This window comes from Propithecus coquereli, unplaced genomic scaffold (genome assembly GCF_000956105.1).
Source record: "Propithecus coquereli isolate 6110/MARCELLA unplaced genomic scaffold, Pcoq_1.0 Scaffold501, whole genome shotgun sequence".
Taxonomy (NCBI): domain Eukaryota; kingdom Metazoa; phylum Chordata; class Mammalia; order Primates; family Indriidae; genus Propithecus; species Propithecus coquereli.
The window spans coordinates 1,162,720-1,184,126 of NW_012150853.1; the positions used below are offsets into that span (position 1 = coordinate 1,162,720).

The following is a 21,407-nucleotide window of genomic DNA, read 5'->3' on the forward strand; positions in this document are numbered from 1 at the left end:
TGAGGCAGGAGGATCGCTTGAGCCCAGGAGTTTGAGGTTGCTGTGAGCTAGGCTGACGCCACGGCACTCTACTCCAGGCAACAGAGTGAGACTCTGTCTCAAAAAAAAAAAAAAAAAAGAAAGAAAAGTACAGTTTATTAAAAATTGACCCAAGTGGAAGAGGAAAAGGAACCCATCTGTGTGTCAGGCCCCTTCTCTATACGTCGGGACGGCTACTGCCCACCTTCGGGTTTTTACCAGTTTCCCTGGGGCAGTTCACGTGCCTACGGCTCACCCATCCGCAGCGTGCGATTCGGGGGCTGGGTGGGTTCACGGAGTCAGTCACACAGCCACCACCACGGTCAACTTTGCGTTTGAATTACCCCGAAAGCAGCTCCGCACTCCCTTGCTGTCCCCCTGAACCCCCAACCACCAGTCTGTCGCTGTCTCTGTAGATTTGCCTCTTCTGGACGTTTCCTGGATGCGGAATCACACAGCACGTCCTTCGCTGAGCACGGTGTCTCCGCAGTTCATCTGCATCGTGTCACGCATTGGTGCTTCGTGCCTTTTTGAAGGACGTTCTGTCATGGGGTGTGTTAGTTTGGGCTGCCGTGACGCAGTGCCGTGGACTGGGCGGCCTGAACAGCGGAAATTTATCTCCCGCCGTTCTGCAGGCTGGAAGTCCGAGGTGGAGGTGCCGGCAGGTGGTTTCTCCCGGGGCCAGCCGCCTTCCACGCGTCCTCACGGGCACCCTCCGCCTGTGTGCCGCGTCCTTGTTTCCTCTTCTCATAGGACACCGGTGCTGTCAGGTCAGGGCCCCCGGTGCCTCGTTCCCCCTGAATCACCTCTCCAGACACAGCCACAGCCTGAGGCCTGGGGGTTAGGGCTCAACGTGAATGTTGGGGGACACAGTTCGGCCCACAGCAGATGGGGAGACCACGTTTTGTTTCCCCATTTATCAGCCGGCAGACATTGGGGGTCCCGCCTTTTGGCTGTTAGGAATAAAGCTGCTGTAAACGTCTGTGTGCGGTTTTTGTGTAGACGTGAGTTTTCGTTTCTCTCGGGTGTATACCCAGGAAGGGAGGAGCACGGGGCTGTTTTGAAGATTCCGGAATCAGCGTACGTCAGGAGTTTAGAGCAACGTTTGGCTTGTAAGGAATTGTTTCGTGCCTGGTGGGGTGACGCGGGCACCTTGTCCAGACAGAAGGGTCGGGTGGGTCAAGGCGCTTCTGGTCTGAGGTTAAGACAGCTACCCCAGCTTTCCTCTGGCAGCCTTTTCCCAGTATTTCCTCTCAGTCTTTTTGCATTCTTACATCTTAGATGTATGTTGAGTAAAAATTGACTCTCTGATTTTAATCTGGTGAATTTAGTCCGTTTACACAAATTTAAGTACCGACATGTTTGGGTTTGGGCCTCCCTGTCTTACTATTTGAATTGCATTTTCTATTCTTTAAAAACAAGTATTTTTCTTGCCTGTTAAATAATTGTGGGTTCTGCTGTGTCTGCCAGCCTCACCCCAGATCTCCCTCCTCTGTGGACAGTTTCTTAGCCCATCCTCTGACCTACACACAGCACACGCTCCCCGACCACTTCCCACCTGGCGTGTGTCATCGCTGAGTTTTTAGTTCTTTTTGTTGAATATCAGACATCACAGGTTGAGCATCCCAAACCCAAAAATCCAAAATCTGAAATGCCCCAAAATCTGGAACTTTTTTGCACATAGACTTGATGCCCCAAATGAAAGTTCCACATCTGACTTGATGTGACAGGTCACAGTCAAAACGCAGGCACAGAACGCAGCTGTCCAGCACCCCGAGGGGAGAAGGCCCTCCCAGCCCCTTCAGCTGCGACATGCCTTTCCCCAGCCAAGGTTCCCCACCCAGGCGCGCCCACAGGGGTGCCACAGGGCGCCAGTGCAGGCCGGACGTGCCCACGGCGGGTTCCCCATGGTGCCCGTGTGGGGCCAAGACCTGCATGTGCTACTCACCGTGTTTTTTGGCTTATTCTCTGCTCAGTGGTTCAGAGATATTGTTGAAAACGTCAAAAAGGCCTATAGATACCCCTGTAGGTAACAGCGATAAGAGGAAGAGGAAACACTTGTTTCTCTGTAGCACGGAAAGCCCAGCGCCGGAGAAGCTGCACGAGGATGTGAGAGCGGAACATCTCACAGGAGGGCGCCGTGTTGGAGTGGCCACGTGCGACTGGAAGAAGCAGGAGGATGAGCCGCTGAAGTTCTGGGCTGAAAGGGACGGACAAACGTTAATAAAAAGTAGAAAAACATCGCACAAAGCTAAAAATTTAAGAGGAGACCTGCCAGCCTCTCAGAGACCAATCACGAAATAAGCAAAGATCCCTCACAGGAAACTGAAAACTGAAGGGGACTGTTGAATATCCAACAGGCTGGTCGCAGAAATTTAGTGAAGACGTGGCATTGAATTTTTGAAGATTCGTGGCGATGAAGCATCTGCTCGTCACCGAGCAGCAGAGGAATTCATTGATGAGTTTCCACGGTCATTGAGGACAGAGCTGATGAAATATCCCTGTTTTGGCGTCACTGCCCCAGAAGGACCCTGACCAGAGCTGGTGGGGCAGCCCCGCGGGAACGGAGGCGCCGAGGACGGAGCAGCTGTGCTGGGATGTGCCCATGCACAGGCGCAAGTGCAGACGTGCCGTGGTAGGTGTGGGCTCCTCACCGAGCCATCATCCTGCTAGCAGAAGGCATGGGCCGCCAGGGCCCTCTTTTCCGATTGGTCCCACAACATCTGTGCCGGCGGCTCGTGCTCTGTGGCCTGGATGAGGACTGCAAGAGTTTGTCGTTCCTTGATGACTGTTCTGCTCATCCTCGAGCTGAAGTTATTGCCCGAAATCGTTTTTATGCCATGTCCTTTCCCTTAAATGTGGCTTCATCAGTTTAGCACGAGATCAGGGTGTCCGCTGGAGGGAAGCACAGAAACACTCCCGTCAGCCACAGTGAGCGGAGTGTGGTGTGGAAGGTCTCCAGAAAGAGTTCAGCGTGGAAGATGCCCCATGTGCTGTTGCTGTGCTCGGAACACAGACCGAAGCGTGTGTGCCTGGGCAGCCTCTGGCTTGTGACCGTTCAGTGAGGATGATGAGCAGGGTGATGGCTTTGAAGGATTCTGTGTATTAAGTGAAAAAAAATGACATCTCACCCTCTTACACATGGGAAAAATATGCCTTCGGAGTCGGCGAGCTGGAGGAAGTGGATGTGGAGGTTTTCGCCATCGGTGATGAGGCTCCAGCGCAGTCACTGATCGACGGTGAGATAACGGAAATTGTTCTGGATCCAGGTGGTTGTGATGGCAGTGACAACGAAGGTGACACTGAATGCTGCCGCAAAAGTGCCCGCAGGTGATGGGGAAATGGGCTCGTGGAAGGACTGGAGCAGCGCGTGCTCGGCAGAGCGAGAACTCACGCCGGCTCTGAGGAAAACCATTGCCGGTGAGCGGATGTCTCTGGAGGCGGCCTCTGAGGCGCCGTCCAGCAGAAGGCCTCCGCGCCCCAGAGGACCCACGTCCCGGTCCCTCCGCGGCTTCCGATGTTGCCTCAAAAAATAAAACACAGCGCGAAGTAGCCCTTTAATCACCCCACAGCATCGCTGGTGAGCCCGAGAGCTGCTGGGCCGCTCGGTCCCCTGAGCACATTGTCACTCGTGGCATTAATGGCACGTCCTGTTTTTTTTGCTGTTAAGTACTTACATGTGAATACATGTGAGAAAGTGATGGCTTGTGGGTAGTGTGTAAGTTCAGAGCCAGGAGCGACGTGATACCACGGAACATAGGTTGTCCTGAGCGGCAGAGACGGTGACACCTTTGCCTTCTGATGGTTCAGTGTGCACGAACTTTGTTTCCTGCACAAAATTATTAAAAATATTGTATTGCATTATTTCAGGCCACGGCGCATAAGTTGTATATGAAGCATAAATGGATTTTGCATGTGGACTTGGGTCACGTTCCCAATCTTTCCCATGTATACGCAGGTACTCCAAAATGCAGAAAAAATCTGAAGCACTTCTGGTCCCAAGCATTTTGGGTAAGGGATACTTGACCTGTGTTATTTTTTAATAATTAAAAAAAAATATTTTTAAACTCTTAAATTTTTTTTTGGAGATGAAATCTTGCCACGCTGCGCAGGCTGGACTGGAACTCCTGGGCTCAAGTGATCCTCGGCCACCGCCTCCCGAGTAGCCGGGCCCGTGCGGGCGTCGCCTGGCGCCATTTTAGACGGTGTGTGCTTGGCCTTTCCTCCATGAACGGAGCTCTCTTTGCTCACTTTTCCTTTTTGCATCTCAGAACTCCCCTTTGGGATGATTTTACTTCTTTTACTTTTTAGAGCAAGTTCCTTCAATACAAGTGTGTTAGTAGCAAACCGTCTCAGTTCGGGTTTGTCTGAAAAGTCCTCCTTGGCTGTCGTTCTTGGTGCAGCATTCGGGGCGCGGGGGTGGTGGTGGTGGTGGTTGCAGTGTGGCTTCTGCCTTCCTGGACCGCGTTTGCTCGGTACGTGAGCCCCACACGCGAGCTGCCTCTCTCTGGTTCTGGCTTCACCGTGATGTGCTTGGGCACAGATTTCTTGTATTTATTTGCTTCATGCGGTTGCGTTTTCTGTATCTGACTTAGAGCTTTCACTGGTTTTGGAAAATTCCCAGTCATCAATCCTTTGGATTTCTCTTTTTAGTTCTGTTTTCTCCTTGTGGGACTTTGATTAGACGGTTATCACCCCATCTGTCTTCCAGGTTTCTTCTCTTTCCAGTTTCTCTTTTTCTCTCGGAATCGTAGCGTGGGCACCTTCGCTAGATTCTCTCACCTGCTGCGTCTTTTCCTCTGTCAAAGCCAGGCGTTGTGTTTTTAGCTTCAGTAACTTTGTAAATATAGAACATACATGAGATATATGTGCAATATGTATGTTATATGTATATCTAAATACCTGAAATTGCCTAATCTTTTCTGTTATTTGTAACTCACTTTCAATTTTATCTTTTCTTAAGTATTTTACGTAGAGTCTTACAAAGCCGTTATTTGAAAGGTCCCGTTTCTGAGCTGCTGCTTGGTTTACATCGGGTGTGTCTGAGGGTTCTTCTTCCACGGATGCCCCTGCCAGCCTGCCTTCTCGTGCGGGCTCCCTGTGCCCACGCCAGGCCTCTCCACGTGGCGCCCTCTGCCCTGCGTCGGCGCTGTCTCCCACGGTGGGGAGCCCTCCCGCCTCAGTCCGTTCGGGCTGGTCTGACAGAACGCCGCAGACCGGGGGCTCGAACGGCGGACATTTATTCTCACACTTCTGGAGCCTGGAAGTCTAGGTCAAGGCACTGCCACGGTTGAAGTCCGTTTCCTCGAGTGGCAGCTCTCTGGGGTCCCTCGTGAAGGGTTCCCCGTCGGGGAGGCCCTGCCGCGTGGGCACAGCCCTCCCAAAGGCCCAGCTCGTGATGCCGCTCTGTGGGCGTTAGGGTCTGACCAGACTGGGGGGTATGAGCACTTGAACCCAGCGCTCCCTGTGGCTCCCCTGCCTGGGCTCCAGCACCCCATGGTGCTGCCCGCCTCCTGGGCCCTTCCTCGCCCCACGGGGGCCGCCGGGCGCCCTGTCAGGCGTGCCGCCCTTGCACGGCACTGACGGCTTCAGGAGCCATTTGTCAGGTGGGGCAGGGAAAGGTGTATGTTCTTCAGAAATCATTCCCTATTGTGTGTGTGTTTTAATTGGGGTGAAATTCACAGAACAGGGAAGTAACTGTCAGCCCCTGTGAAGCCCACAATCCAGGAACGGTTGCCGTGTGCACAGTGTTGCGCGGCTATCCCTGCTCTCTGCTTTTGAGCCATTTTTAACCTAAAACCTAAGAAGAGCCCTGGTGCCCAGTGACTCCACATCACCCTCCTCAGCCCCTGGCAACTACCAACCTGTTTTCTGTCTCCGGAAACGTACTTATTCTGAAAGTTTCTCATAGGCTGTCTCCGCAACACTTGGCCTTTTGTGTCTGGCTGCTTTGACCCAGCACGGTGTGCTCAGGGTTTGTGGCCGGATCGTGTTCCTTTGTGTGGGTGGGCCACGCTGCGTGGACGCTGGGTCGTTTCCCCCTCTTGGTTCTTGGCAATGTTGCTCTGTGAACATTGTGTACAGGTGTGTGTTTGAATACCTGTTTTTAATCTCTCTGGGGTACGAATCCAGGATGGAGTTGCTGGGTCACGTGGCAATCCTCTGCGTAACTTTGAGGAACCACGAACTGTCTTCCGTGGGAGCCGCAGTGTTTTACATTCCCACTGGCAACGGGTTCTGGCTTCTCTGTGCCCTTGCCAACACCTGTTATTTTCTTTCTTTTTTTTTTAATCAACCTGGTGGGTGTGAAGGGTCATCCCACTGTGGTTTCGATTTGCATTTCCCTTAATGACCAGTGACGCTGAGCATTTATTTTATAGTGCTTGTTGACTGTGTATTTCTTTGGACAGATGTCTAGTCCAGTCCTTTGCCCATTTTAAAGTTGGATTGTTTGTCCTCATGTTGTTACATAGTAAAAATTCTTTGTATATTCAGGATATTGGACCCTTATCAGATAGGTGATTTGCAAATATTTCCTCCCCTCTGTCTTTTTATTCACTTGATAATATCTTTGTATTGTGTCATTTTTTTTTTTTTTTTTTGAGACAGAGTCTCACTGTGTTGCCCCGGCTAGAGTGCCGTGGCATCAGCCTAGCTCACAGCAACCTCAAACTCCTGGGCTCAAGCGATCCTCCTGCCTCAGCCTCCCGAGTTAGCTGGGACTACAGGCATGCGCCACCATGCCCGGCTAATTTTTTCTATATGTTTTTAGTTGTCCAGTTAATTTCTTTCTATTTTTTGTAGAGACGGGGTCTTACTCTTGCTCAGGCTGGTCTTGAACTCCTGACCTTGAGCTATCCTCCTGCCTTGGCCTCCCAGAGTGGTAGGATTACAGGCGTGAGCCACCGCGCCCGGCCTGTATTGTGTCACTTTTAATGCAAACATTTCACCATTGTTTTAATTCTCTTTTTAGTTCTTTAAATGTGCAGTGTTTGGGCGTGTGTATGTGGATATGTACACGTATGTACACACATGCATATGTATGGATCTTTAGAGGATATTGTTAATTTTTTTGATTTGAAATATTTGATACTTATTTAGTTGGAATTGAGATTATGAAAGAGTTTGTTGTTTAAGGAAAGGAAAGGAAAGCAGGTCAAGGTGGAACATGTTTTAGAACTTACTTTTGACACGTGTCTGTAGGAGCCACGTCAATTATAAAACCTCTCTCCTCATGTCATGTGATTTTATCTTTGTCTTTTTTTTTTTTTTTTTTGAGACAGAGTCTCACTGTGTTGCCCCGGCTAGAGTGCCGTGGCATCAGCCTAGCTCACAGCAACCTCAAACTCCTGGGCTCAAGCGATCCTCCTGCCTCAGCCTCCCGAGTTAGCTGGGACTACAGGCATGCGCCACCATGCCCCGCTAATTTTTTCTATATATTTTTAGTTGTCCAGCTAATTTCTTTCTATTTTTAGTAGAGACGGGGTCTCACTCTTGCTCAGGCTGGTCTCGAACTCCTGACCTCAAACAATCCGCCCGCCTTGGCCTCCCAGAGTGGTAGGATTACAGGCGTGAGCCACCGTGCTCGGCCAATCCTTGTTATTTTTAAAAGCTAAAATTCAAACTTTGGGTCAAAGCAAAGCTGCGACACTCATGAACACGAAGTGATAACAGTCGTGTTTGGTTGTATAGTGTGCTTGGAAAGTAATGTTTTTCTATGTAGTTTGCTGTTATTTTAGACACTGCGATGACATTCATGTTATTAAATGAAAAATGTTTTTGTGACTCTTTCAATGAAAAATCTTTCTGCCTGGGGAAAACCCTTTACCTACTACTAAGCTTATTCCCACCCCTTCCTAATTTTGTCGTCCTCAGTGATTTTCTAGCTCCCGACGCTGGTGTGGCAGCTGGCCTGGGAAGTTAAGCAGGTCCCGCCGCAGGGGACCCTGGCTGACCTAGCCTCAGGTGTGCTCGTGAAGGTGGCGCAGTGGACTTTCTCCTGACAGCACTCCATGCGGCCTGCCCGGCTTGCTGGGTGTGCCTCGTAGATGTAGGACGCTGTCCGGGCCGTTCTCTAATGTCCCCGGGTGAGATTACCATGTTTTCTTTGGATTTGTTTTCATTCTTCCCGACCCTCCTGTACATGAAAAATCCACTCGGTCAGTGTGTGAAGTGCCTGTCGCTGTGAACAGGCCCCTGGGAAGCCTGGCTGAGGCTCTCTTGGGGCCTCCTTGGGGGCCGGCCAGCAGGGCTGTGGCACAGGGCTGGCTGCCTCACGTGAACTAGCTGGGGCTTTGCCACCAGTGTTGCTTTCTGCTGCAGGGCGCCTGCACAGGAGCCACGGGGTCCTTGGGGTCGGGTGGCCCAGGCTGCGGGTGGCTCCCGGTCTCCAGCTTCAGGGCCTCTGCGTGGCCCCAGGGGCCTAGAGGAGTCGGCAGATCTGAGAAGGTGAGAGTGTTGTGTCCTGCGAGCTGTTATTTCAGGGCTGTGGGAGTTGCTTTGTGGTTTGGGTGTAGTGTAGGACCCAAGCGTAAGCCCCGAGTGCACACAAATGATGGAAATTAGAATCCAGAATTGGGCAAATGAGAATCGTTGGAAATTGGCAGCTGAGGCTTGACTGCCAGGCAGCGTGGCTGTGGGAAGGTTCTCAGTCCGTGACACACCATCCAGACTCACCCGAGAGGTGTTTCTTTAGAATGACCTGTCCTGCCTGTCCAGGACAGCGGCCCAGGAGAGAGTCATCAGCGCATAGTAAGTTTGGAAAAGCAACCTCTTGTGATAACTTGGTTAGAGACGGGGACAGGCTGTCATTAGCTGTGCACTGATGACACACACGCCCCCTCCCCGGCCATCTGACTTCAGCCTCTGTCCTCCGGCCTGCTCGCTGTGTGCCCTTGGCTGTCAGCTCAGGTCAAGGAGTCGTGGACACCATGGTGCTCTGGGCCCTGCCGGTTCCAAAACACTCACGTGCTGTCCGTGTGTCGTGGGGCAGTGGAGGCCTGGCACTAGGCCAGGAGTCCGCGGCTAAGTCAGCGGCAGAACTGGCCCCTGACTTCCTGGTTAAGCCTTTAATTCTCCTGAACGCTTGTTTTCGCTGCTTTCAAGTTGTTGTGCTGGGCCACTGTGTCATTAGCTGTGGGTGTTTCCTGCGCCCTTGCTTCAGGGAGGGCCCCTGACCCCCACTGAGCCCTCCCCTGGTGGCCTTTGGCAGTGCCAGAGGGACGGGAACTGGCTGGCTCTCATCCTGAGGGCATTTAATTTGCAAAGAACAGTTACTTGGGACTGCTTGGAAAGGGATAGTTCTGAAACAGAACGTGAGCTGGGCAGGGCTGGCCTTGCTGACGCCGCTCCCCCGTGACTTGGACTGGGGATTGGGAAGGTGCTGGAATAGTGCTGTCATGTGTGGGTGGGACCTTCCACACTGTGCTTGCAGCGCCTCCGTGGCACCGCTGGTCCTCTTGGAGGGGCTTCGGTTCACACCTCGGTGGCCGACTGCTGTCCTGGCGTTCACGCATCTGGGCTGTCGTGAGAAGCGTGTCCCCTGTGCCTGGTGGAGGGGTCTGTCCTCGCTCCTGGGGAGGCTAGGATGCCCTTGCTAGACTCTCTGGCTGGCCCCTGAGACACAGACCCCAGCCCCACAGTGGGCGTGGCTTGGCCACTGCCCCTGGATGCGAGGGCAGTGACATGGTCATGTGCACACGAGTTTTTCATATTTGACAGATTTCCCAAGGTGCCTTAGGTGTTTTCTTGTTTAATTCTAATAAAACTGTGGCCATCGCAAGTGGAGTTCAGGTGTTGGTGGCATTGGCTCCAGGCGCTGCGGGGCTGCTGACAGGTGACAGCTGTCGGCACAGCCCTGAGTCAGCAGATTTGTCTGCCGTGGGCCCTGCCGGGCCATGTACAGTGAGCTCCTTCGGTTGGGGGTGTGCGGGCTGGCTGGCGGCATGTGAGGGCGCCAGGCCCTGCCAGTTCTGGGTGACAGCAGGAGCACTGCACCCGGTGACGTTACAGTGTGGGCCGGGGCTGCGCATCTGGTGAGCCCCAAACTCCTCAGCACTTCACCGTGAGGGCCACTGTCGGCCACGGATGTTGGAGCTCCTATTCTGTGAATTTAAAGACTGATTTTGACAAATTTTTCTCCAAAGATGTGAGGTGTTTACCCTTTACCCAGCTGTGTTTATGCCTGTTCATGTCTCTCGTCTAAGGAGTGTGTCGGTGGGCCCGCGACGGCCACAGTGTGGGAATTTTCAAGCAATGCTTGTTTCCTGTTCCCACTACAGCTTACTGTAGAAAGCGAGGTGACTTTGATAGAGAATGTTTAAAATGATTAAGAGGAAGACCATTCTTTTCAAAACTTGAAAGTCTTGTCCTTTACTGTGGTACCAGTTTATACTTCTGTCATTTTCTGTTTGTCGGTTTTTTATGCAAAGTATATTGTATAATGTTTGCCTGGAGAGTCAGAGCTTTTCTGGAAGTGCCTCGACCGGGCAGCAGCTCAGCGAATGAGACTGAGCCGTGCAGACCTCGTGGCTCCGGTGGCGCTGGGTAGGAAACCTGGGAGCCGCGCTGGGGGGAGTGGTCCCTTCACAGTTTGGGTGAATGAAATGTGCTGAGGCCCAAGAGATTCATAAAGGGTAGAAATCTTAGAGAAAAAGGTTTCAAAGTATGGGCTTTTAGTATTGAAAAACGTAAAAATTCAGTATCATGATAGAAGGTTGTAGTGTCTACTTGAGAATTGTTTCTAAGCAAACGATTTATTTACTGTCAGCACAGTAGGTGATGTTCTGCCAGCTCTTTTCAGCTTAGGAACCACCTTCCAGCAGGGAGTTGGCCTAACTACTGGCGTGCACATGTGGATGCTGGGCACGGGTCACGCGGAGGCAGAGAAATCAGTCTCCCGTGGAGCTTTGTGAAGGTCCAGGTGGCCGCCCCCGGCTGGGACTGGCATTCCGTCAGCGTGGCCGGGTGGCCGTCTCCCTCCGGGCTGATGGGAGCTGAGGTGGGAATGTCTGGCGGAGGCTTTCCCGCCGCTCTGCCGTGCAGGCCGGGCAGAAAGTAGCTGCTCACTGTTGACGGCTCTTCGGGAGGCTTGTTAATGTTGCAAATTGCAGATGCGAAGGCTGGATCTTAGTTTCTGTGTGTTACTCCCCAGAGCCCAGGGATTGTGGTGTGAGAACAGACCACGCTTACCTTGGTCACTGTCCTGTGGCGTTCACCTGGGTCTGGGCCCGGGCTTTGTCCTCAGCGTACCTGCTTCACCGTGTTTGCCTGAGGCTAGGCGACGGGCGCTGGAGAGGAAGAAGAAGAGTTTTCCCCCTGGAGCCGTAGGCTGTACACTGCGCACATACAACCAGGCGAGGCTGAAGCAGCCCACGTCAGACACAGTTTCGAGGGCAGAGCAGCGTCCCTGTGTTACGGTTCAGGGACGGAGAAACACGGGGGATGACTATGCTCGAGATAAACGTGAGGGAAGTATTTCCAGGAGGAATGGCTTAAGCAGTTTTAACACATTGCAAAGGTACACCGAAGTACAGAGATAGGAAAAAGCATCACAAGTGATGTGTGTTCGTGGAGAAAGGATGGAGGAGAAACACCTGTTCACTCAAATCATTTCGTACCTGCAATGCACACTGGCCTCTGTGGGCGGCACGGGAGTGTCATGCTTGGGGAGGAGTCCCCCTCGGTGCTCCCGAGCACAGCGCTGGCCAGAGGGCCGGGGCTCCCCCTGGGCTCGGACGTGGCTCCCCGCGAGAGGAGCAGCAGCACTGGGCCCTCTGGGACAGCCAGCTCCTCTGGAAGCACCACCGGGGCCTGGGGAGGGCAGAGGGCGCCAGGGCCAGGTGCAGCCCTGCCGGCTCTTCAGGGGCAGGTGCTCCTGAACACGTGCTGCTCGCACCGTTTCCGTGTGGTTCACGCTCGGTGTCGGCCGAGCAGATCGACGTCTCGGTGCTAACCCTGCAGGTGTCCCTGTCACCTGCAGCCTCTGCAGGGTGTTGCTGAGAGTCTGTTCTCAGGAGGCGCCTTACGGTGAGGAGGGTGCTGGCCGCTGCTGCCTGTCACCGGAGGTCTCTGTGGCTCTGCAGCCTTGGCATTGCCGCCTCTTACTGCTTTATGAGAGCGGATAAGAGGTGAGTCACCTTTTACGTGCTTTTTAAATTTCACTTGCTTTTCGGTGTCTTTGAGGGTCTAACTTCTTGATTTCATTAAGAAACAAACTGAGTCCCCAGAATGCAAAGCCCACTGTGGTGTGATCATCCCAGCCACGGCTTTCCTTATCGCCGTCACCCAAGCGGACTGTGTGCTCGGCCCTCTGTGTCCTCCAGGACTTACCTGTCCCAATGGATACTTTCTGTGCTCTTGCCCAGTGACTGTAAAATCCCAAGCTTGGTGACAGTTGGGTGCCCTGGCTTCTACGCCACGGTGTGGGCTAACGTGTGTCCTGATAATGGCCACCCCTCGAGCCCGAGGTGAGCCTCCCCCGTGGCGAGAACACAGGTGATCTTCAGGACAGCTGCTGAGGGAGGGTCTGTCCTGGCCCCTGCACAGAGGAGCCTGGGCTCAGCCCTGTGGGCTCAGTGGGCGGTCGTAGGTGGGCTCTTGGCTCACAGGGCACAGGTGGGTGGGAGGATTTCCGGGACCAGCACAGCCGTGTGCCTTTCCTGTGGGAAGAGAGTGGGCCTGGCTTGCTGGGGACCCCCGCCCCATGGCTGAGGGAGTGCGCTTGGGGCGGAGAGAGCAGGCCAGGGCCCCACCCACGCAGCATGGCAAAGTGCCGGGCCTGGCAGGGTTTCCCGGGTCCGTGGGTGGGGTCCCTCGCCCTCCCAGGGCAGGCTGCATGGCTGTCGGTGTTCCCTGTGCGGTCACGGGTGCCGAGACCCCAGGGCCTTGGAGATGGTTTTTCTGAAATGTCCTGTGGGAACTGAAAACCCAGCTGTCTGTGGAAGCGGATCCTCTGTCCGTCATTTCTTCCTGCCCCCAGCCAGCTCAGCGTCGGCATTTTTCTGAGCAAGTCGGACTGCATTTTTGAGAAAGGTATGGTGGCTGTTTGTGCTGGTGGCTGAGGTGGAAGCTCTGCAGTGGTGGCCACACCCGCTCCTGGGAAGCCGGAGCTTTCCTGGCCCAGGCTCCTCACCACCTCTGACTCTGCGTGGGGCCAGGAGATGCCCTGCCCACGGAAGCCTCCCCAGGCTGGAACAGAGCAGCTCAGGTCTCCACTTTCCTCTGGGAGCGATGTCTTTCCGCTGGCCATCCACCGTGTGCCCCTCAGCTCTGCCCCTTCTCTAGCTGCCTGTCCAATAGAGAAGGTCTGACAAGGTGTGCTTGGCGACACCTGCGGAAGTTCCAGCACAGTCCAGTTTATGCCTAGAACTGACGTTTGTTTTTAAAATTAGTCAGTCTCATTAGTTATCCAATATGTGCTTTACAGCGATTTCTGCCTCTGCGGAGAATGCCCGGCCCCCTCTCTGCCCTGGGGCTGTGCAATCTGTGGACCCCACGGTGGGGAACTCGGCACTTGGAGGGTTAAGTCCTTTCTCTCACCTGGAGGCTGGTTTTCCTGAGGCAGTTGGCATGAGACAAATGACATGCTGTCTAGAGGGAAGGGTATTTAAATTACCTTGCTGGATTCTGCTTTGCCAAAAGGAAGCCCTCAGGGGTATGTTATATATTTGACATGCATTTGCAGTGTAACTGAAACCCTGAGAAAGGGTTTTGTTCAAAGCTATTGAATAGTTTCCTTATTTTGAACCTGTTGAATCTGGAAAAAGTTGTTTTTAAATTTTTTTTTCTCTGATAATGACTTTTAAAGTTTAGGGCAAAGAGGAGTTTCTATTCCAGATGCCCATGCTCCGCCCCCCCCCCCCCCAGCTTTTTGATTGCTCGAGTACCTGGCGTGGCCACTGAGGCTGGTCTGTCCCTTGGTCTGGGTCCCTGGGTGTCAGCTGGAAGCCCAGGACTTCCCGTCTACACAGAAGGGGCTGGAGAGGGTCGGGAGTGCCAAGTGCCCTGCTCAGAAGCAGCAGGTGCGGGCCTGACCGGTCCTCCCGCCCCCGGTTGTGTCGGGATGAATCAGAGCCCACAGGCTGGTTTTCCATATTCTTGCTAAGGAAAGCTGTCGTCTCACTCCCTCTCCTCCTGAGCTTTTACTTTTTGCAAATCAATATCCTTTCCTTTTTTGAGGAGAGCATCACAGGCTCTGGCAGCAGCGAGGCGTTGCCAGCAGCTGCCTCTTCACCTGCACTTGGGTCGTGGCCACTGACATGGTTGCAGGTGTTGCCGAGGGTGGTCGGGGCCTCCCCACGGAGAATGGCAGGACAGAGACTCGGAGACTCTGCCGTGGACCCACGTGGAAAGAGGCTGGCGGGGGCTCTGCGGGACAACCGCAGCAGCACTGTGGGGCGCCTGAGGCCCAGGTGGGCTCTGCCCTCTGCTTCTCTGGCTTAGGCCTGTGGCGGGACACAGCAGGACATGGAGAAGCTCCCTTGTGTGACATCTGAAGGCCAGGTGGCTACCCTAGGGCACAGCCTGCAGCCCTCTCATGAACCGGCCCTTTTTCCTTGAGGCAGAGAAGGGGGCCAGGTCGGCCTCTGGGTGGCCTGCTAGGCCATGTGCTTTCCCCACAAGAACTGCCAGTCAAACCAGGAGAAAGCCTGCGGTGTGTCGAGGCAGGTGCCTGTTGGTGGGCGCGAGTCAGTGACGTGTGTGTCTCCCGTGGCTGGCTCACCCCACTGGCCAAGGACAGTGGCCCTTTAGAGAACCCTCTCTGTTTGACGTGGGAACAGAAACCGGGCCCTCTGACCAGGTCAGGCCCTGGCGGGCAGGGAGGTCTGTGTCCTCACCTCGGTGGCTTCTCCGGGCAGCGCCCAGCCGCTTCCAGGAGCAGAAGAGGCTGAAGTGGACGCTGACAGTGCTGACTGTTGCTGTCTCTCACGACTGACTGACTGGAAATTGATTTTGTCCAGTGGCCTGATAAATTGGGACTCGGCAGTCAGCGTCCAGATTCCCTGAGGCGGTAGAACTGCCAAGTGGTCTCCCCAGGACCGTCTGGGCAGGGTGCTCAGGTGGCCTCTGAGGGAACCTGCCTGGCAGTGATGCTGCATTTAAACGATGCTCTTCTCCGAAAGGTGCCACAGCCTGTTAGTCTGACACCCGTGGCCATGCAGGGGCTCCCCTCTTCGCACAGAAGGCGAATGTGAACAGTGCTGGAAATCCAAGAGTAAGTCCAGCAAGCTGGGATTTTTCCAGGGGAAACCACTGAGGACCTTGTAAGGGTTACAGGGTTGGTTTCGTTCAAGTTGAGATGATCATTTTAAATTCACTTACGAGATTCAGTGACTTTGCAGTGGGCGCAGTGGTGTCCCATTTGATTATTTTATACGTGCGCTGTGAGCCTGACTGTGAGCTTTGTTTTTGAAGGGCAAACATTAGACATTTTCAAGGAATGGTAGACGTTCTTTCAAACTGTGGGCGTAGTTTCTGGTTTGCTGACGGATGGAGGCCGACAGAAGTTGGTGTCAAGGCCTCTTGTCTGCGAAGGTCACCTGGTGCTGCCAGCTCCGACCTCTCGTGGAACGGAAACTTGGGGAGCGCAGGGCCTGCGGCGGCGGGGGAGGCCCTGGGACGTGCTTTGCAGGTGGGGGCAGGGAGTGGGGCTTGCTGGGGGTGGTGGGAGCAGTCGGAGAAGGGAGGTGGCTGTCGTGCATGGGGCAAGCATGATGTGGCCAGGGCAAGAGCAGCCATGGGGGACAGAGCCGTGGCACACCCCGTGTCCCGAAGAAACGAGACTTGGCGGGCACGGGCCTTGCTCGTGGTCCTCAGCAGAGTGGGGTGGGGCCAGGACAGGCGTGGGCGGCCCGGGTGGGCCCTCTGTGCGGGCAGGTGCCCGTGACCAGGAGCCTGTGGGCAGCTGTTTCTGGAGGTCCCCACTCCTGCGTGATGGATGCCACAGTATCTTTGCGCTCTTTATTTTGGAGAAAGTTCTTTTTATGTAGTTTCAAGTAAATTTATAAATAAAAATTTTATAATCGTTAAAAATCATCCCCATCTGTATATGAATAAACTGTACAGAATCATGTCCATTTTTTCTTGCTATATATTTTAACATGTGGAATAAGAAATCCTTAGATGCAAAAAGTTGGAGGGGAAATTGGCAGATAGCATTTTTAGACCTACAGTTGTTTCTTGTGATTTTTCGCCTGAGATTTCCAGGTGCGCTTTTCTGGGAGGTAACTTGTGTGCCGACAGTGGTGCGTGCACACAATTGGCACCTCACGTACCTGCACCTGGACTGTCCTTCCTGGCTCTGCGGTGTCGGTGTTGGGCTGCAGACGGAGCGCTGGAGGGCCGCGTGTGCGGCGCCGGGAGTGGAGCTGGTTCCCCGCGGGCCTGGGCTGCGCTGTGCCCCTCACGGCCCATCCGTCTCACTACTGCCTGTCGAGCTGCGTTCTGTGTTCTTTGCTCAGTGGCCGATCCCCCACTTCGACTTTTCTCAGGAGACGTCCATGTGCCATCACCCAGACCAGCATGTGTGCGAATCCTGCGATGGTTTCTGCGGCGGGCGCCTGCCTCTGGGAGGGCAGCTGCTGTGCCCAGCTTTGTTCTGGAGACCTCTTGCTGTGTGTGACCTGTGGCAGGGCACGCTCCCCGGGCTTGCTCTGGGTCCTGCGCTGGCCGCCTCGGGGGCGTGGGCCGGTCTCTGTGGCCGTCCACGTCCCAGAGGCTGGGTTGGGTCGGCTGTTGGTCAGTAGAAGCAGTTCTGCCAGGTGGCTGCCGTGCCCAGGAGTGGGGAGACGCTTGTTTCACTTACTTCACGAATAGATATTTCATGCATTTTTAATTTTAATAATTTTTCAAACACGAGTGTGAGCTGTTTAGTATGCTCTATTTTATAACAGCATAGCTATTTTGAATTAATAAATTGGAATTTTTAGCATGGTATTTCAGAAAATTTCATTTAATGTGACAAAAAATGAATATTTTATCTTTGAATTGCAGCATAAATTTTCTTAAGCTTTTTTCTGCTACATTTTCTTCGATCATTTTTAAGAGGCTTTTTAAAATTAACATTTGGTTCATTTATAAAATTAAATTCTCTTAGATATTTTAAACCCAATGCGTAAATGTAACATATCTTGTTTTGTTTTTAAGTAATGTACATTTCTAATAAGCAAACCCTTCCAAAGTACTTGAAATACATGAGCCTAATAAACGAAAACAGGAGAATGAAGCTTTGGCTCCTTTAGACATTCCCGTATCCTCACCACGTGCCTTAAAATTGTCTCGTGTCCTTACATCAGAAATCGTGTGATCTCAGATCACTCAATCACACATTTTCAAATGGACCCAGCAGGATAATCCGTTAGGTACTTCGAGTTACCTTAACTGTACGGGTATTTGAGATAATAGGGCACACACGGGATAGCCCCCCCGACCCCTCAGAGCAGAGCCTGGCATCCTGTGACCCAGGTCTCCTGTGCTCGGAGCTGGCCCAGCTGCTGTCTCTGCGTCCCCAGGACCACAAGGCTCGGGGCTGGTGGCCCCGCGGCAGTGCCACCCTCCCTCGCGGCGGCTGTGTCACTTGAGCCTCCTCAGGCCGAGTCCGCGGCCGGCTCGCCGCATGTTCTGTACTGTGCAGAAGGAACTTTCCCTTATTTTCTGACAAGGCCACGTGTCTCATGGTGACTTTGGGTTGACTCCGCACTTCTCACATGCCCTGTTTGGGGCCGAGGCTGTGCCTTGACACAGATGCTGGTCGTTTGAAGCGGCGCGCCCTGCCCGTGTGGCCGCTTCTCACAGTCTTTATTTCCTGCTCAGCTGTCCCTGTGGTCCTGAAGGCGCTGACGTACGAGGAGAAGCGGGGCGCCTGCAGCGTGGGCGCCAACGTCAGGGACGCCGCCTGCTACGTGTGCTGGTCCTTCGCGCGTGCCTACGAGCCGCAGGAGCTGACGCCCTTCGTGACGGCGATTTCGAGGTAAAGCCTGAGGGTCGTGGTGCGTGTCTGCCTGATGGCCGTGTGAGGTGCCCCCCCCCCCCGTTAGTGTGCAGGAAAGGGGTGTTCACTGGCACATGAGATGCTTCTAGGAGGGGTCTGCCCAGCTCGGGGCGGAGTCCTTTTCTGTGGGTGAGCAGTCCGGGCAGACGCAAGTGGCCTGCGGTAGCGAGTCCGCAGGTGAAGGTGGCTGGGGTCTCGGGTGGTGTGGGAGGAGCGCAAGCGGCGTGTGCGTGATCAGGCGTGCGCACCCTAGTGTTGGCGCGTCAAGCCCCGACTAGTGAATTTTGGAAATTCGGGTGTCTGTAGCCTTTTCCTTAAAAGTGTTTCTGGAACGCGGATATGCTGGAAAAGGAAACCTTTGGTGGTGTTTGTTTTTGCTAGGGGCTGGGTTTTGTCTGACCTTAATTTTCTACTGTTTGCGACCAGCACTCGACGTTCTGCAGAATGAGACTGGCTAACGCACTTTATGCTCAGCTCCTTCGAAACGTGTAACTAGATACTTCAGAGCAGCTCTTTGAGGTGGGACCACACTCTTTCCTCTGGCTTCCTGAGGGAAGTACTGAGGCCGGCAGGTCCATGTGGTCTCTAGAACCCCTGAGCCCTGTGCCAGCCGCGGCTGCCAGGGCTCCGTATCCAGGGCGGCTGCTGCGTGGGTTTTGGTGCATGCGTGTGCCCAGCCAAGCCACATGGAGGCGTCCAGGCCGACTTTTAGGGTCTGATGTTTTTCGCTTAGGAAAAAGCAGAATAAGCGTGTCCGCAGCATAGTGAGCTCTTGCGTTAACTGTAGCACACTGGTTCGGTGTTCTGCTTCTGGACTGGAGAAGGCCAGGCGCTCCACTTCTCCTTGTTTGCTAAGGAGCCCGAGGTGGGTCCGCAGCGAGGTGACTCAGTGCTCATCACGGGGGTGGGAGCCACGGCTGAGTCACCCTGAGATTTACGCCAGCACTTTACTTGACAACTTTTACTAGGAAAATGAACTAGGAAAACGGATTTCACAACCGTGCCCCTGTCCTGTCAGCTGCCTCCCACGGCTCTTTAGAAGGTGGCACCCCAAGTTCTTTATAAGACGCCCAAGAGGAACGTGAGAACACCCAGGTCTGAGCCAGCCCCAGAGAGGACCCCATCTGGGCATCGTGCCGCCTGCCTGGCCTGGACAGGGCAGGTGCCCTTGGCCGGCTCAGCCCTACCGCCGGGTCCCTGCCGCCTCAGGCGTTCCATGAGCTCTGGCAGCAGAGCGCGGGGTGCGTGGTGGGAGCGCTGCCGGTTCTGGCACGAGGGACGCTGTAAGGACAGCTGCCCGGCACCCCAGGCTCAGACCAGTGTGGGCCCCGAAGGGTCTTGGCGACAGAAGCCTTATTGTGTTCTCGCTGCTGTTTCTTCTTCCCACGTGTTTAACAGGGTCAGGAGAGGGACCCTGGAAGTGCCGCACGTGGCCTGTGTTTCACAATCCAGATTCTTGCACCAGAGAGAAGCCTGCGGAGCATGAGGGTCCTGCCCCTGCTCAGGGAGATAAAGCGTTTCCTGAGGAAGTTGTAAACCTATCTGCCCTTGCTGTCTTGTCCACTCTGGAGGGGAGCGGCGCAGCCGCAGGGTGCTTGTGTTGTGGGCGCCTCGTGGAGAGTGGCTTACCTGAGGCCAGGGTGGCAGAGGACAGGTGCGGCTGCGCCTCTGCCTGTCTCTGTCCCCGGCGGCCACGCTGATGGTGCTGCTGCCCGGGGACTTGTGGCTGGTGGTCTTCAGGGAGCAGCGTCTTGCAGAGGAGGAGAAAGGGTGGTGAGGACAGGCTGCAGGGGTGTCCACCAAGGCCTGCGCAGCCACCATGAGCTCCCTGGGCCCCGTCTCCTGTGTGTGTCACAGCACAGGGTGTGGAGTTCCCACAGGTGCTGGGGGAGGAGCAGGGGTACCTTTTACCCCAGGCTCACCTCTTTGTTACCAGGAGCAGGGGAGACATGGAGCCCAGTGAGCTGACCCCACGCGGCTCCTCGTGCACCCGGGGGTCCTGGCCCTGCAGCTGTGGCACGTGGGCCGGCGTGGGCTTGGCTGTGGTCTGTGCAGATGGGAACTGCAGCTGGGCATGGGGTGGGGTCCCCAGGGGCTTGTGTAGGGGGCCTTCGGGGGTGTGGCAGTGGCCATCAGGACTGAAGTTCTGAGTTGGGCCTGGAGGACCTAGGGGACGGCCCCCACCTGCAGCCTTTAGGAATGACGTCGGTCTCCAGAACGGCCGTAACTCATGTAGCCGAGAGTAACTGGCATGTGAGGGTGGGTCCTACTTGGCTCCTTTCATGTCATCGGGGTTGGTGTCCTGGGCTTCCTCGGCACGCCTCGTGGGTCTGCCACGCACCAGGCACCGAGCCTTGGGCAGGCGGGCGGCGAGGCGTCAGACTCGTCCTCAGGAAGGTCAGAGCCTTTCTGACCTCCCTCAGCCCAGGAGCCGGCGCTGGCAGCCGGGGAGTCCTGCTGAGAAAGGCGCCTCTCGCCCCTTTACCTGTGCCCGTCCTGGCGTCAGATCAGTGAGTGCCCTTTGGGGCCGCGCCCGCCGGCGGCAGACTTCAGGCCAGTTTGACAGGTTCCGAGGGGACCTGTGCTCCAGCCCTCCCGCTGATCCGGCTGCAGGCATCTGGCAGGGGAGGGCGGGCAGGTGTGTCAGGTGGGCCTGGGGAGCGTGTGGGATGTGCTGGTGTGAGCCTCCCTGCCCTGGAGCCCTGTGCCGCCCAGGTATCGGTCGGGTGTGTCACTGCAGGCCTGCCCGCTTCCTTTGTCATCAGTGGCCACGTTTAATGATCAGCTTTTAAGCCCATTAACTCGGGCACAGGATAAAATCTTTGTATCTTTACACTTCCACACATTCTTCCGTGGGTCCTGTGAAGAGATCAAACTTAATTTCCTAAACAGCAAACGTCGTGTCCCGTAGAGTCGGGGCAGTGGCAGCCGGGCGTCCTCATCCCCCAGGGACTTGGGGGCTTAGTGGCTCATTTTTTGTGATTGTTTCCTAATTTTCTGCTAAAGAAACTTGGATTAACTGTTTTTCCATCTCATGGTGTGAATTTATGCTGCCCTTCTCTGTTTTATAAATATCAGAAAGGAACTTTTAGGTAAATTTTATCATGTTTTAGGGCAGTTTCGGTTAGTTTTGAAAACCCTCGTTTCCTCAGCATTGGGCACGCTTGGCAGGTGGAGTGGCGCCTCGTGGAGCAGTGACGGTGTACTGAAGAGCCAGGTGTGGTCAGGGGATGAAGCACGTAGAGTTAAAACGGCACAGAATGGCTGCGAGTTACGCAGCAGCGTCTTCTGACCAGCAGTCAAAAGCTGATTGGCAGGAAGGAGAAGGAAGACGGCTCTGTGCTGTGCGGGTGGCTTTGATCGTCGCCTCCTGGTGATTTCCTCACCTGAAACTCTTTTG

The 21,407-nt window shown here is 54.5% G+C and overlaps 1 protein-coding gene across 1 annotated transcript in view; it reads left to right on the forward strand.

Moving 5' to 3' along the window:
• The window catches only part of TBCD (tubulin folding cofactor D), a 133,380-nt gene that overhangs the window by 59,287 nt on the left and 52,686 nt on the right, over positions 1–21,407 (forward strand). Inside the window, exon 14 of the mRNA XM_012656443.1 lies at positions 17,830–17,986. Coding sequence (XP_012511897.1) covers positions 17,830–17,986 — 157 coding nt within the window. The remainder of the gene's footprint in view (positions 1–17,829; positions 17,987–21,407) is intronic.